We start from the raw sequence: 15,636 nt of genomic DNA on the forward strand, positions 1-15,636 counted from the left end.
CCACAATGAGATACCACCTTATACCTGTCAGAATGGCTAACATTAACAACTCAGGCAACAATGGATGTTAGCCAGGATGCGGAGAAAGAGGATCTCTTTTGCATCATTGGTGGGAATGCAAGCTGGTGCAGCTGCTCTGGAAAACAGTATGGAGGTTCCTCAAAAAACTAAAAATAGAACTACCCTATGAACCCAGAAATTGCACTACTAGGCATTTATCCAAGGGATACAGGTGTGCTGTTTCGAAGGGACACATGCACCCTCATGTTTATAGCAGCACTATCAACAATAGCCAAAGTACAGAAAGAGCCCAAATGTCCATCGATGGATGAATGGATAAAGAAGATGTGGTATATATATAATGGAATATTACTCAGCAATCAAAAAGAATGAAATCTTGCAATTTGCAACTATGTGGATGGTATTATGCTAGGCAAAATTAGTCAGTCAGAGAAAGACAAATATCATATGACTTCACTCATGTGAGGACTTTAAGATACTAAGCAGATGAACATAAGGGAAGGGAAGCAAAAATAATATAAAAACAGAGAGGGGGACAAAAACAGAAGAGACTCTTAAATATGGAGAACAAACTGAGGGTTACTGGAGGGGTTGTGGGAGGGGGGAAGGGCTAAATGGGTGAGGGGCATTAAGGACTCTACTCCTGAAATCATTGTTGCACTATATGCTAACTAACTTGGATGTAAATTAAAAAACAATAATTTCAAAATTGTTTAAAAAGAAACTAGTGAAGATTTGAAATAGACTTTATAGGAGAAATTAAAAAGTTGTTTCATGATATAGAAGGGACATGGAGTAGGATTAATCGTCCAGGAAAAAACTGGACACTGTGAGATTTACTGTGGCCCTAGTTCATACTTCATTTTCCATCATACCTATATATCCCCCTTCTGCCCCCGGGCAGACAATTTCTACCAAGGAAAAGCAATTGCACTTAGAGCTGCTTTGTTGACTTCTTTGCCAAGTCCAATCAAGAAGATGATATTTTCTTACTGGTGCCAAGCACAGATAAGAATTAAATGTCAAGGAAATGTCAGGTAGACATCCACTGATCAGGGATCTCTGATGGTTATGATAAAAGAAACCAGAGTTAGGCTTGTGGGTTCCAAGGTAGAGAAACTCAGGCCATCTTAAGGGGAAAAGAATTTGCAAGGATAGCCAATGACCAGACCAAAAAAAAAGAAAAAACAAAATCCAACTGGAGTCTGCAGGAAGTAAGGGTGCTTCAGGGTATTTAGTGTGCCATCTTTTTCATTTCATCCTCATATGACAACTACACAAGTCTTATCCATTCTTCTAAGGATTGGACAATTCTTAGTTCTCAGTCAAAATTCTGTAAGGAGTCAGTCTGATTCACTTAAAAACTTCCCAGCAAACTTAATGGGCTGAGCCCCTTATACTAGGGGTTATCAACCAACCTAATGAATGAGGTGGGCACCCATATGACTGTTATCTTATTCCATTGTATCATTCAGGGTCCAGTCCAAAAAGGAGACACGGGAATTTGAACTGGGAAAGTGTGATATAGAGAACTAGTACCTAGTAACAGGGGATTAATTAGTAAGGGTAAGGAGAGCTCATGAATACAGCAGTAGTGGGTATAGGAGCAGCCGATATGTCTAGGGCTGAGTCAAGTGACCCAAGTAAGGAACAAATTTGGAACAGTTTCCCTTGCAAGACTGAGAGTCTGACTTTGTTGGAGAGGGCGTGGCTGTGACCCACTGTTTGCTACTGAAGCCCAGGGCTGGAGAGGAGAGGGTGTCAACAAAACTAGTTCAGAGGCAACCCACTGGGCTGTCACTGAGACTTGCTGGCAAGTGGCCCACTTAAGATTTGCTGGGAAGCTGGTGGGGGGACCAGTGCACTCGCTGGGAAACGCCCTCCCACGAGGTGCCACTGGCCCCCACACACTGCCGAAGCAAGAACACACAACCAGGATGAGAAGCTTTTCTTCTGCAGCATCCCTCTAGTATCCTCTACCGACAAGTTTAGTACTGTGCTAGCAGGCAAAAAGAAATGTTTGGAGCGCTGAGCCCCAGTATCACCAAGCAAAGAGAGATTCAGGAACTGAGAAGAAATAAACTGGTAACTGGTACAACCACAAATCCGTGCAGTTCCTGCACAAGGCTCAGCATAACTCAACTTCCCAGAACGGGGGTCAGACAGAGCATTTCATTCAGGAAGGAATGCTCACTGACCCAGTAGCTGGACTGGCTGATTGAGTCCAGCATTTAAGAAATGTCATCTATTTACTATTAAGGACACTGGTGACTTCAGAATTTTTTTAAAAATATAATTTATTGTCAAGTTAGCTAACATACAGCATATACAGTGTGCTCTTGGTTTTGGGGGTAGATTCCTGTGATTCGTCGCTTACATACAACACCCAGTGCTCATCCCAACAAGTGCCCTCCTCAATGCCCATCTCCCATTTTCCCCTCCCCCCACTTCAACCCTCAGTTTGTTCTCTGTATTTGAGTCTCTTATAGTTTGACTCCCCCTCTGAAACTATTTTCCCCCTTCCCTTCCCCAATGGTCTTCTATTAAGTTTCTCAAGTTCCACATATGAGTGAAAACATTTATCTGTGACTTCAGAATTTCTGAATAGGAGGAAAGTAGAGCGGGCAAGAGAACTTCTCTTGCATTTGCTCAGCAAGCATGTTTTCTCACTTTAATTGTATATTTACTAGGGATGTTGGGAGGCCAGGACTGGTGGAATTTGTGGGGGAGCCACTAAATTCAGGGACCCAATGGAGAAATAATTCAGCTTCAGAATTGCCAGAACAAGTACTGACCAAGGAAAACTAGCTTTAGACTAGTGGATTTTTGGTATTTGTACGTCAGGGAAGCTTAAGTGAAGATTTCCTTGTGATGGCTTTTCTTTTTCTGGTACTTGTGATTAAAAAAAGAAAAAAACAAAACTTCATGGTTTGTGTATACGAAATGCTTTAAGGTCAACTGTTCAATTTGAACAAATATAACTCATTCTTTCAACAGGCTGAAAAGACAACCTCCCCTAACCCGAATACTCCACCTGTGCAACAGAAATTTGACTATGAATGCTCTGAGCAACAATGGATTTTAAGTTGGCTATGAGAATAACATTTTTTTTAATGCATGCTGTCATGCTTCCAACAGTAACAAATGCCAGTGATCCTAAAATGAAAAAATGCCACTTCGATAGTATTCACAAAGCACTGTAAGATCTCACAGGATGCAGTGAAGGAATTTCAGAGACTGAGACTATCAGGAAAAGTGTTTCCTTCTCCATAAAAATACACTCTTCCTGTAATTGGATTACTCAAGGCTGACTTCATCATTTCCATGATGGAATCAGATTGGGACCAGAACCAATTTAAAGTCCATTAACTGGTCAACAGAACCAGTGAGAACTGGCCAACTAAGTCAGTTGTGTAATCAAGGCTGCACATTGGAATCAGTTGAAAATATAAACTGATGTCTGGGCTCATCCCTGCCCAAATTAAAAACTATTTATATTCATATTTGACAACTCTTTGGGGGAGTACCATTAGCTTTTTTCCGTTTCACCTTTTAAGTAACAAAACCACCCCAAAGCTATTGCCTTTGGTAGACTCTCAGGAATTTAAACTTACTATTCCTTCCCAACTACTGTTCACCTAATCACAGTTTTTTAAAAAAGAAAACATCACAAAAGCCCTGGGGCAATTTAGTTCTTGTGAAATTACAAGCAAGTTTTAAGAGTACTTTTATTTTTGTAGACAGGATTTGTAGCTTTCATTATATTCCTAAAAAGGAACCCATAACTCAAAGGCTAAGAACCATTGCCTTAAAGGGACAGCGCCTGGGTGGCTTAACAGGTTGTAGAACTCTTGGTTTTGGCTCTGTGCTGCGGGTGTGGAACCTGCTTGGGATTCTCTCTGCCCCTCCCCAACTCATGCACATTTTTCTCTCCAAACAAAACAAAACAAAAAACAAAAACAAAAACCAAACCCTCTCCCCAAACCACACTGCCTTAGAGGAGCTAAGGCACTAAACCCACCAAACATTATAAACTGATCATCAAAATGAAAATTTTACATTCAAATTCCAAGATTGAGAATATACTAGCCCATGTATAGTATTTAATTGCAAATGGAACATTAGAAAACAGGTGAAAGACGTTAATACATGAAAAGGTAAAATCATTTCAGTAAGCTGAGAACACTGGATGGAAGCTATTTATAATTCTATCAAAAGCTTTTCAAGTTTGCTCATGTTCCAAGAAATAATTCTGAAGGGCACCTGGGTGGCTCAGTCCGTTAAGCATCAAACTTTGGCTCAGGTCATGATCTCACAGCCCGTGGGTTCAAGCCCCACGTTGGGCTCTGTGCTGACAGCTCAGAGCCTGGAGCCTGTTTTAGATTCTGTGTCTCCCTGTCTCTGCCCCTCCCCTGCTCACACGCTCTAAAAAATAAATATTAAAAAAATAAAAATTTTGAGAGGTCTTTTTCACAGCCATTTTCCCCCAGTGTTTCAGGAAGCCTCTCCAAATTAAATCATATTTGGCAGCAATTAGTATTAACATGTTCCACCACTTATCAAAGTGTTCAAGAGCAAACTTAACATTAAAAATCATATGAAATCAAATACAGCTTGATAGTACTTTTATCTCTATCTGAAATAAATTCTTCCCACATTTTACCTAAAATACAAGGTTAAATTAGTATTTCAGGAGGAACTATATTCAGGAGTAGCACCATAATTTAGGTATGCTAAAAATATTTTCAATGTACATCTCCTTTCATTACTTGAAAATACTTTTTTAATTTCTATGTCATGCCAATTTACTTGAAGCTCAATTGAAAAGGCATGACTGAACTTATTTAAAAGAAAAAAGCATAGCATTTTTCAGAAAGGAATTCCTTCATTTAATGAGATTTTTCTGGAGTTAGGTAGGTACAAATGTTAAGCCGATACATAAAGGGACTTGTTTGTACATTGAAATGTACTTGTTTGCCCCATTTAACACTTTTGCAAGGTGGCTTCTGAGTGCCCATCAAGCTGGCCAATATGAACAGTGAGATAAAACATGGTAATATGGTATACACTCACTTTGTCTTGGCACTGACTGAACAAATCACCTTGCACCTCCATTTCTTGTTCTAAGAAAAACTAGATGAGTTAATCTTATAAAAGTTACTTCAAGTCCAAATTTTAAAGGATTCTAATATGTGATCCAAGTGCAAAGTATCTCAATAAGCACCTTTGACGTGAAAACTAAGTAATCCTCCAATCCAAAGAACCACCTAGTGACACAGAGAACACCCAATGACAAAGGGAACCGCTGTTATTTAGAACCTAGTAAGGGTTACTATCAGGTATGTCCAATTCTAGTCTACACGTTTAAAATTCACTGGTCATCTGGGCACTGAGATATCTAGCCCTCTACACAAAATGGGACTCTTAACACTGTTTCAATTTCCACAACAAAAATACTTAAAAAAAATGCTGACAAGTGGGGCGAAAGCCAACACCCAGAATAAAGGATTTAATCCAGTATTTATTCCACACTCATGATCGTTCTCTGTAATCAGAATACAAGTCATAAGAACAATCTATCAAATAGTTTGTTGATTATCTTAAATAATGCAGCATAGCATTACTTTTAATACTTCTCTGTTCTAGATTAAGTTTAAAAACTCAAACAGCAATCTTCATTATCAATAAAAAAAGTTTTGAATTTTAAAAAAAGGACACTATATCAAGCGGTTTCATAATTTAAGTATTTCCCATTTATAAAAATGCTTTGGAAGCTTCAGGCTTGAATCTATTTCTCTACTCATCTGCCCCACCCTCTCCCAATTTCACGTTAGTACAGGGTTGCTGCAAGAATGCTAGGCTTTAGACATTATTTTTCTCCTTTAATATAGTACTTTAAAATCTGATAAATTCAAGAAAAAAAGATTACATGTCATGAATTTTTTCAAATAAAAAAGGAAAGCTAAGTGAATAAACTTTAGGCATACTAACAGTGTCCCTTTGAGGTAGAATGCTAAAAGGACTTTTGATCAAATCACAGCCTAATTGAAACCTCTGCATCAGAAACGAACTTGTCATGAATCTCTCTAAAGTTAACTGTGGAGAATATTAAGTGTAACATAGTAACAAGAGCCTTCCAAGATAATATACAGTGGACAAGAATGTTAATCCTACAACTGCTGCCTTCATGAACACTGAAAGCACAAAATTCTCCTATAAAAGACATCCAAGATCCATTCTCAAAGTCTTTAGCATTCTATTATGAAAAGCACAGCCATGCTAACTTCAGTACACAAACCATAATCCCACACCTACAAAACAAAAATAGAATTAGTGGCAGTTTATTGCCTTATACAAATTTAACCAACATGGCAACCATGCCAAAGGAATTAAAACATTTTTAGGACATATGTACAGACTGTACATCTCAAAAACAATTAAACAATAAAAATGCAAGAACAATCTGTGCATCATGTATCAAACTCAACAATTGGGTGAAAACATCAATGCAATAAATGGGATTACAAAGGCACTTCCCTACACAAAAGAGGAAATGAAAATGCAGCCTACAGGGAGCTTGAAGAGTGCGTAACTACTGCACAATCTCAACTTGGGAGGAAGAAAAAGAAAGCAGATTTAATCAAACATTTATAGGATTCAATGTGATCCACTTTTACAAAAAAATTTTCACACAGTCTCATCTTTGTTTTTATGTTGTTTTTCTTGGCTCTCTGGTTCTATACTTTGGCTCCTTCGACGATCATGTTTGTCAGACTGGTCCTTACTATCACTGTGATCTCGTTTGTGGGAACGTTCTTTGCTTCTGCTACGCTTTCTAGATTTTTCTTTGCTGGGGCTATGTTCCCGTTTTCTTGATTTTTCAACACTGTCAGTTCTTCCTTGACTGCCACTTCTACTTCGTTTATTTGATTTTTCTTTACTTTCATTTTTATGTTTACTGGATTTCTCTTTGCTTCTGCTTCTGCTTCGTTTCCCTGCATTTCTACTTCTACTCCTACTTCTGTGTTTCCTTTCTCTGCTTCTACTCCTACTGTGTTTTTTCTCCTTTTTGGAATCCTTTTTGTCATCTCTGTGCCGCCTATCATCTTTATCTTCTTTGTGTTTCTTCTCTTCTACCTCACCTCTACTTCTCCTTTCCTTGGACCGTTCTCTCGATCGCTCTCTCTCCTTTTCTCGGTCATTGCCTCTTTCCTTATCATAGTCACGATCTCGTCTTCTACCTCTCTCATTTTCTTTCTCTCTTTCCCGATCCCTGTCCCTTCGGTCCCCTTTCCTATCCCGACTTCGACTACGAGTTCTATGCCTTTCCCTGCTTCTGCTACTCCGCCTGCGTTCTAATCCCCGATCGATACTTCGGGATCTTCGCCTTTCTTTCTCCCTTTCTTTGGCTTCACGCTCTAGTCGCTGGCGTTCTTTCTCTCTTTCTAATTCTCGGTCAAAACTAGAAGACCCGTGGCCCTCTCGATGATGACTTCTACTTCTTGACCTTCTTGGGGACCTCCGTGGACTCAGTGATCTCCTTGGAGACCTAATATTTAAAAAAGGAAAGAAAAACATTTCAATGAATAAAACATATCCTAAAACTTTAACTTTCATCAGTGTTATTTATTTATATCCCCAGACTTACACAAACACGTTAGGAACAATTAAAGGCCTTGAAAGGCAGAAAATGACCTTTTGGGGTTAAAAGTGACAAACGCATAAAATGAACAGCATAAAAGCTGACTAACATGAACAGCATAAAATTTCCTACGAATTTGCCACTGATTTCCAAGGACCTTTGTATAAAGCCTATTTTTAAAGTAATTCAAGGAGTTACATTACCTCGAACGCCTGCGTTCAACATGTCTGTCTATTTCCTCAGCACCTTCCTTCCCATCTTTTTTGATTTTTCTAGGCCGAGTTTTAATCTGTTGATCAATATTCTTCTGAACTGGAACTGGAATTCTTGGAAACAGGGTAGAAAACCACTCCAGCTTTGTGAGAAAAGACCGTAGCATTTCTCCAATGGTCATTACACAGCCTCCACCAGCCTTCACATCTAGGTCCTACAAAAACACAAAAGATACCCTAGCCGTCAAAAAAAAATAATAATTTCAATACGTATGTGAATACTATAAAAATATTACCATCTTTGGAATCTCAAATACAAAAAATTCTAACAGAAAAATTTTAATTTGTGTACCCTACTAATCTGGCAATGAACGATACAGAGAAATATTTGGGCTTAGTGTGTGCATGCAGGTGAGAACAAATCCTGCAGCCTCGTGGGCATAAAGAGCACTGAGCTCACTCAGTTAAAAGGAGTATGAAACAGCCCCTTAGATTACTAAACTCTGTGGAACAATAAACTTAAACTAATATTCCACATACCTACTAAGTACGTATTTCTTTCTGTGGACACGTCTGCACACATCATTCCTAGCACTGTAGCCTAACTACACGTATGAACTACTTCAGACAATCATGTCTAAAGATATCTTTTAACAGCTCTAATATAAAATGAAGCCCTAATAAAACTGGAAGCAATAGCAAACCAACTGCCATGAAGCAGTGAGGTTTCTAATTTAGAGTTATGTAGAAAATAAATAAATGAACAAATAATTGGAAACGCATAATCCATGATGACCATTGTCTCTGAAAAGGGTCATTACCGCATGAAGGCCTTCTTGCTATGCCCTCTCACAGCTCAGGACATGTTAGTCAGCTATTGTCAGTCCCAAACCTATAGTGCAAGCACACAAGGAAAGTGAGATTTGTTATCTAAACAGGAAAACAAGAGCTAAAGGTAAAACTGCTTGCACTCACACACATTTAAGTGTTCAGATATACAGTATTTCCAAATATAATCGCTGCAGATATCTAAGGAAGAAAACAATAAGTTAGCTTAAATAGAGATCCTCAGGTTTGTAAATACAATAAAAAACAGATTAAATAGAAGCATTCAGAAACAAACCTAATACAATACCAATCATAAAGAGGAACATGCTTTTTAAATATAGAAGGGAGAAGTGCTTTGGCCTGAAAAATCTCATCTAAAAAGAAAAACAATTTTAAAGATTGTGATTTATCACCCAGTATGTTTTTTGCTTCTTCAAAAATACAAACAATTCAGTAAACAGCCCCCACCAAAAAAAATGCAGAGAAAAATTCTCATTGTCTATCTACACTAGTGAGATTTTTTTTAGGTGTGCACGAATTAACAAAAACACACTAGAAAAATCTCTATTAGAATGACCCTTTAATAAATCCTTTGAATAAATGTTTTATAAATTTTTTTTTTTTTAGCGTTTATTTATTTTTGAGACAGAGAGAGACATAGCATGAACGGGGGAGGGGCAGAGAGAGAGCGAGACACAGAATCAGAAGCAGGCTCCAGGCTCTGAGCCATCAGCCCAGAGCCTGACGTGGGGCTCGAACTCATGGACCGCGAGATCATGACCTGAGCCAAAGTCGGACGCTCAACCGACTGAGCCACTCAGGCGCCCCTGAATAAATGTTTTAAATAGGACTACTGAAACATAGCACTCAAAGTTTACTTTATGGACCTTAAAATACAAAATGATGGGAGCTTATGTATAGACAATACAGGAATGTTTTAAGTACCTTTTGAGATCTTGGACTTCACTGTGTAAACATATCAATATATGTATATATGATTTAAATCTGACATAATTACGATTCCCAAAGTAACTTTTACTTTCTGAATGTATGTAACAAGCTCAACCTTGTTAAGCTTGAATGGTAAACTAGATTTATAATTAAATAACAAAAAGGGGCGCCTAGCTGACTCAGAAGAGTATGCGACTCTTGATCTCAGGCTCATGAATTCAAGTCCTACGCTGGGTGTAGAGCTTGCTTTAAAAATTTTTTTTAGTTAAAAAAACCTAAAGTACAAATTTTAAAAAAGGGTTTTTTTCTGGCTTTATAAATATGCATAGTATATCAGGAGTCAGAAAGCTAGAATTCAAATATTTTGATCATCTTGAATAAGTCATCTAAATTCTCACCCTATTTAACTCCCACTCAGCTCTTTGACTCTGCACTTCTATGCAAGTGGGAGTATTAACATGTGCAAGAAGTTAGAGCATAAAGAACTGAAAAGTTCCAGGAGAAGAAAGTGCTATAATTAGTATTGTATGCACAGGTCTTAACGCCTCAATCTTGAGCATGGCCCACTTAAAAAGTCACTATCAACTGCACAGGTCAGATCAATGCAATATACAAAATGTAATTAGAAAGAATAAATTTTCAATTGTTACCAAAACACACTTAAACAGTTAAGAAAAATAAATTTAAGAAACTTAACCTAAGGTATATAAAGTCCACGAAGCCTTAGTAAAAGGACATTCATTCCAAAAGTATGAGTAAAATAAATTTAACTACAGAAAATTCTGAAAAACACTAAGCCTCCAATAAATAAAAGATATTAAAAACATGAGAATAATCAGAAGAAAACTAATTATTACCCTTGTTGACATACCTCTTCATCATCAAGGAAGGATTCAAACCAGTCCCATAGATCTGTAGGGGGCTGTGTGTACCTAGAATAACAAAAGATTGATTAGGCTTATGTGATTTAAAATGACATATTTAATAGAAATGTAGATAAATGCATGCTTACCTTATATACATAAATCCAAGGGCTCTAATATATGGAGAGTCCGTGTGTGTTATGAGACCCATCACTTGCTTGCGAGTTAACTTCAGGGTAAATAATTTGTATAACAGGCAGAAAGCTGTAGAAACTATTCCTCCTGTTCCAACACCTCGAACCTTTAGGAGAAACAGTTAAGATAAAATAGTAAATTAACAGAGACATTTGACACCAATGATTCATCCCATTAGGTATTAATAACAAGATATAATCCAGAACTGAGAATGGAGCTTTAATAAATAGTAACTTTTCTAACCCCATTCATCAGACACTAGAATCAAAACAAAAAAACAAACTTCTAAGCTTTGTCAACTGCCATTTGGTAACTGTCAGACTTTTAGTTTCCTAAATATCAACTTAGTTATCAGACACAGAAAAACTGAAAAATGCACGTACTTCTACTTACCCCTCCGCACATCCCCGTTTGGCCCGCTGTTTTCCTGCTTCCTTTCTCCCATGGTTCAACATGTGTGACCTGAAATAGAAAAGAGGAACACAACAAACATTCATACTTTGAATTTTTTTTAAAACCACGATTAAAGTAAACCCAATTCCATATCAGAGCAGCTTCTTCCAAATGTTTGGAAGTTGGGTATTCTGACATGATGCATGTATTTTGTTTAAAATCTTTTAAACTTTAAAACATCTTTTAAAAACTGCTTAGATTTTAAAGAGCACCAATAAAACTGCCAGGGCTTAACAAAACCTCAACAGCTTTATGAGCAGAGATTCCATTAAAATAGCTTTGTAGAGAGCAGATACGTGTGGAGCCAAGAGATTTCTAGTAGTCTCATATACTTGTAAAAAATATTTGATAACAGATCAACTCTGTATCTTATTATGAGTTGCCTAAAAAAATAAAATTCTCATTTTAAATTGGATTTAAGGCTCCAATTTAAATAAAAAGGATCAAGATAAATAAATAAAATGAATACATAAATACATAAATAGAATCAATGAAGTTTTAGTATTTATTTCAAAAAAAATTCTTCAACACCCTTGATAATTTTATGGTGGTTTTAAAATTTTACATTATAAAACAAATGACTTGGAAGTATGTACGTTAAAACAGTAACAAGTTACTTGTAATGCAAAATTATGGAACTTTGTATGTTTTGGGTTTTTTTTACCATGAACAGGCATTATGTTCATTCCTGATTAAAGATGAAATTACAAGGACCACGCCTACACAGATCATTCTTGTTAGTGTGTAATTTATTTTCAGCCTAATTACATGAACCAAGTCAATTTTCCCCATAATATAAACTGCCAAAAAACTGAGTGTGACTAGTCATTCATTATATTAAGTGTAATCGATACAATATCGTCTTTGTTGAAGTGAGTACCCTATAAAAACCACATACTTTACCTAAAAATAGCAAAGAACGAATATTAACTCAATAATATATAACTCAAGGTGTTTTGGAAAAATAAGATCCATATTTAGTCTAAAATAAAAACAAAATTAAACCCTGTTCTTTCACTATGCATTTCTAAAACTGTATTTTTACCCATCCATGATTACATTTTATAATCTTTTTCAGTGGCTTCAGACAGAAAAGCACGCATTTAGAGCTCTACACTATTTTCCTCAGCACTGCTTTACTATTTCATTTCGTTCCCCCAGTTTGCTATATTAAAGATGTTTCAATTCCTTCCCAGCTAGCCAAAGGGGTGGATGCAAGACAAAATCCGACTTAAAACTAGAAGCATACATATTTCAGTAATTATTTGATCTGGACATCTTGATAACAAAACCTGGGTCTTTAATTTTACAACTAAATTTAAATTATTTCTAGTATAATCTTAAGTTTTCAAAACACAGTATTTGAAATTTGAAAACAAACTTTTCCTCTATCACAGTAACATTTGCTGTATTATTAAACAGAACCTGCCACAAAAAGGGCAGGAACCCAATTTTCAATTGAAGTTTACTACACAAAGCTAAGAATTAAATATTCACCATACTGTATTCATGCTGAAAAAGACCTTACCTTTTTAAAAGCTAAAAAAAACCTAGTTCACAGTATTACAATTACTTACAATACTCTTGTAAAAGGATAACAAAATTTCAGTGTACTTTACATACCCAAGGTTGAACTGTATTCTCAAAATATGGCTTTCTATAAAAAACAACTATCTCAAATCCTTTGATAACCTAATCACTTAAGGGGGGGGGGGTAGATTGTGGATAAAATATAACCTAAAAGCAAATAAAGAGAATTTCCTTTTGCTAACACCTCTACAGATATGTTCAGATCACAGAAAATACTTTATGTGGTCTGTCAAGTGTTTTCAGAGTCAAATAAACAAAATGGATGGTATTGTATTAGATGCTCTAGCTAAAATATTTAAAGGTCATTAATTCTATTATTAATATTCCTTAAAATATTAATTAACCGTAAGAGGCCTGGAAGATATTTTTAAACTATATAATTTGCAGGTAAGTGGAGGAAACCTATCTAGTTGGTGAAGAAAAGCCCAAAACCAATGGCCAAAAAATACCTAAATAGCCGTTCATTTAACCAGGGAAATGCATTTATGGCGATTGAGCATGATTAATAGTGCATACCTCTACCTGCGACCCTGGGCTGCTCCGAGCCTCGCTGCAAGACTGAGTCAATCCTGCTAACGAAACAAGAACTGAGACAAGAGTGCAGTGAGGAGGCGCCAGGTGAGCTCCCCAGCACAGCCAAGCCAGCACCGACCCTGCCGCAGAAGCCCAGGGCCCAGATAATTCTAAATAAGCCCAATGCACAAGTTACTGAGACCACTTACTCCTGACTTCCTGCTGGGAAAATTTCCAGGCCTTCTTCTGCACACCTCTTGCACTGGCTCCTCTCCACCCTCAACCCTCCCACCCCCACCCGCAACACGCACTGACCATTTCCCTGTCTGGGTCGGACAGAGAATACCAACAACACGAGGCCAACACTGTAGTCAATACACGCCCTGGCCCAGGGTGAGCGGGAGAAGCACCAACAAGTTGGCGCTGAGTAGATGCACGTCAAAAAGAATAATTTTAAAGCTGTAAACTGGAGAGGATGGTTACTCTTTTCTACCCTCCCATCCAACTCCCCCCAGGGGTGGGCAGGAGGTTGCGGGAGGAGAGTTCGATAGCGGCGGGCTCTCCCAGCCCTAAAAATCTGAAAAAGAAATGAGAGGGCGGCCCCCATTTGACCCCTCCCTGGCAGACTACTGGCCACCGCTCCCCCTCCCCACCTTCCCGCACCTACAAATGCTCAGACCTCAAGGGCTGCCTCCGCCCAACCGTATACCTTCCTCCGAGCTTAACCCAACCGCCCCCTGCCCCCCCAAGGCCAAGACTCTTCGTACCTTAAAGTAGATCTCGTCCACCACCTCGTGGTAGGTCTTGAGCTCGTAGAGCTGCACTTTGAAATAAGGCGACGACAGGATATTGGTCAAGATCATGGGGTTGAGGTTCATAGTCTTCTCGTTGCCCCACAGCGGCAGCACATTTCCCTGCTTGCCCGAGACCGCCGGCTTGGTGGCGCCACCGCCGCCGCACTGCTGCTGCTGCTGCTGGGCCGCGGCTGCGGCCGCCTGGTGCTGCGGCTGCGAGTTGCCTGTCAGCGCGGGGCTGTTGTTAGCCATGTTGCGGCGGAAGGAAGGAGGGAGGGAGAAGGGAGGGGGAGGGGGGCCAAGCTCGATCTCGCTCTTCGGGACAACGGTCCGGGACCCTACTCCATGGAACGCCGTCGGGAGAGGGGACCGCCTCGCTGTCCCCCGGCTGGGTGAGGGAGGGCAACGAGGACGCCGACGAATGGACGCTGGATCGAGAGCAAACGCCGAGACGCGAGCTGCGAGAACTCCCGGCAGAAGGCGAGCCGGCGGCCACGGAGCGCGATCTCTTCCGCCAACTGCCCCTGGGAACAAGATGGCGGGCCCGGCGGAAGTGACGCCTCACGCCCCAGAGTTCCAAGATGAGCCGGGAGCCAATCAGAGACGCCCAGCTGGGCTGGAAATTCCTCTTCCTAGTTCCGCACGTTCTGTGCACGCTGAGGTCCCCTTGGTGGTCACCGGTGCCCGACTCGGGAGATTTCCCCTGGGAATCTAGGAGTCAGGGGAAGGGGTTATAGGTTCAGTTCCTATGCTTTAGGATCTGGGCTGCGGGCCCAGTTTCTCCTCTTGAAAGCCGGACAGGAAAGGGTTCTCATGGATATATGCTTGCGAATTCGTGACTCTGACTTCTGTGAAGTACCTTCGTCTCTTGAGTTCAGTTTTAAGATTCTCTGTAAGGAAGGATGATCAGGACTTTATTCCTCCATGTGATTCCGATGCAATTGTTACATCTTTCTGTCTGCCGGATGTAGGGTACGACCGGAGGATTTATTGTTTGAGCCTAAATTTATTCAGCTGTAAGATTGGAAAATGTGCTGGGCTGTTAAAACATCTGAACATTAAAAGAGCGACGGTACTTGTAGCGACTAGTAGAGTTCTCCAAGTATGTGTTAGGTGCATTTTCTTTCCTCCTTACTCGAGTTAGTTCATTATGCGGATGCATTCTGAGTGGTAAACATTGGGCGAGGCATTGACGGGGTGGGGGATGGGGTTGAGGAGGCGGGAGGTGTAAAAATGAGTCAGAAATCGGTCTTGTCTCTCAAAAGCTATTGTTAACCTAGAGAGATTAATGGTATTTGGAGTTAAGAGAGAGCTGCGAAAAAGCACTTAAGTTTCTACAGATCCTGTCAGGCTGCTCAGCTTTATCAGCAGAGATCACCCTGAGGATATGTAGAAGCAGGAAAGATCAGGTTTGTTAGAGCGAAAATAGCCCAGTTACAGGAGCAGGGAAATAACGCTTATGGGAGGGAGAGTAATGGCCTGGTTGGAATTGGGCCACTGTTTAATGCCTGGAATGCCAAGTTGAAACATTAGGAATTTAATGATGTTTAAATCCAAGGGCTACATAATTAAAC

The 15,636-nt window shown here is 39.3% G+C and overlaps 1 protein-coding gene across 1 annotated transcript; it reads right to left on the minus strand.

The window, feature by feature from the left end:
• Positions 1 to 5,522: 5,522 nt before the first annotated feature.
• On the minus strand, positions 5,523 to 14,617 carry PRPF38B (pre-mRNA processing factor 38B). Its single transcript, XM_060624885.3, has 6 exons — positions 14,036 to 14,617; positions 11,106 to 11,174; positions 10,667 to 10,818; positions 10,526 to 10,586; positions 7,867 to 8,090; positions 5,523 to 7,570 (listed from the first exon to the last, which is right to left on the minus strand). Exons 1-6 carry the CDS (start codon positions 14,312 to 14,314, stop codon positions 6,709 to 6,711), a joined length of 1,647 nt encoding a protein of 548 aa, XP_060480868.1. The 5' UTR covers positions 14,315 to 14,617; the 3' UTR covers positions 5,523 to 6,708.
• Positions 14,618 to 15,636: the final 1,019 nt, after the last annotated feature.

The sequence above is a fragment of the Panthera onca genome, chromosome C1, assembly GCF_046562875.1.
Source record: "Panthera onca isolate mPanOnc1 chromosome C1, mPanOnc1 haplotype 2, whole genome shotgun sequence".
NCBI lineage: Eukaryota > Metazoa > Chordata > Mammalia > Carnivora > Felidae > Panthera > Panthera onca.

Bases quoted from the DNA above. Each gene is read 5' to 3' on its own strand.
- PRPF38B (XM_060624885.3), bottom strand. From the start codon at position 14,314: ATGGCTAACAACAGCCCCGCGCTGACAGGCAACTCGCAGCCGCAGCAC. The intron at 10,587-10,666 runs GTAAGCATGCAT...TTGTTATTCTAG, and splicing joins CTTGGATTTATGTATATAAG to GTACACACAGCCCCCTACAG. The intron at 7,571-7,866 runs GTAATGTAACTC...TTTAAATATTAG, and splicing joins GTTGAACGCAGGCGTTCGAG to GTCTCCAAGGAGATCACTGA.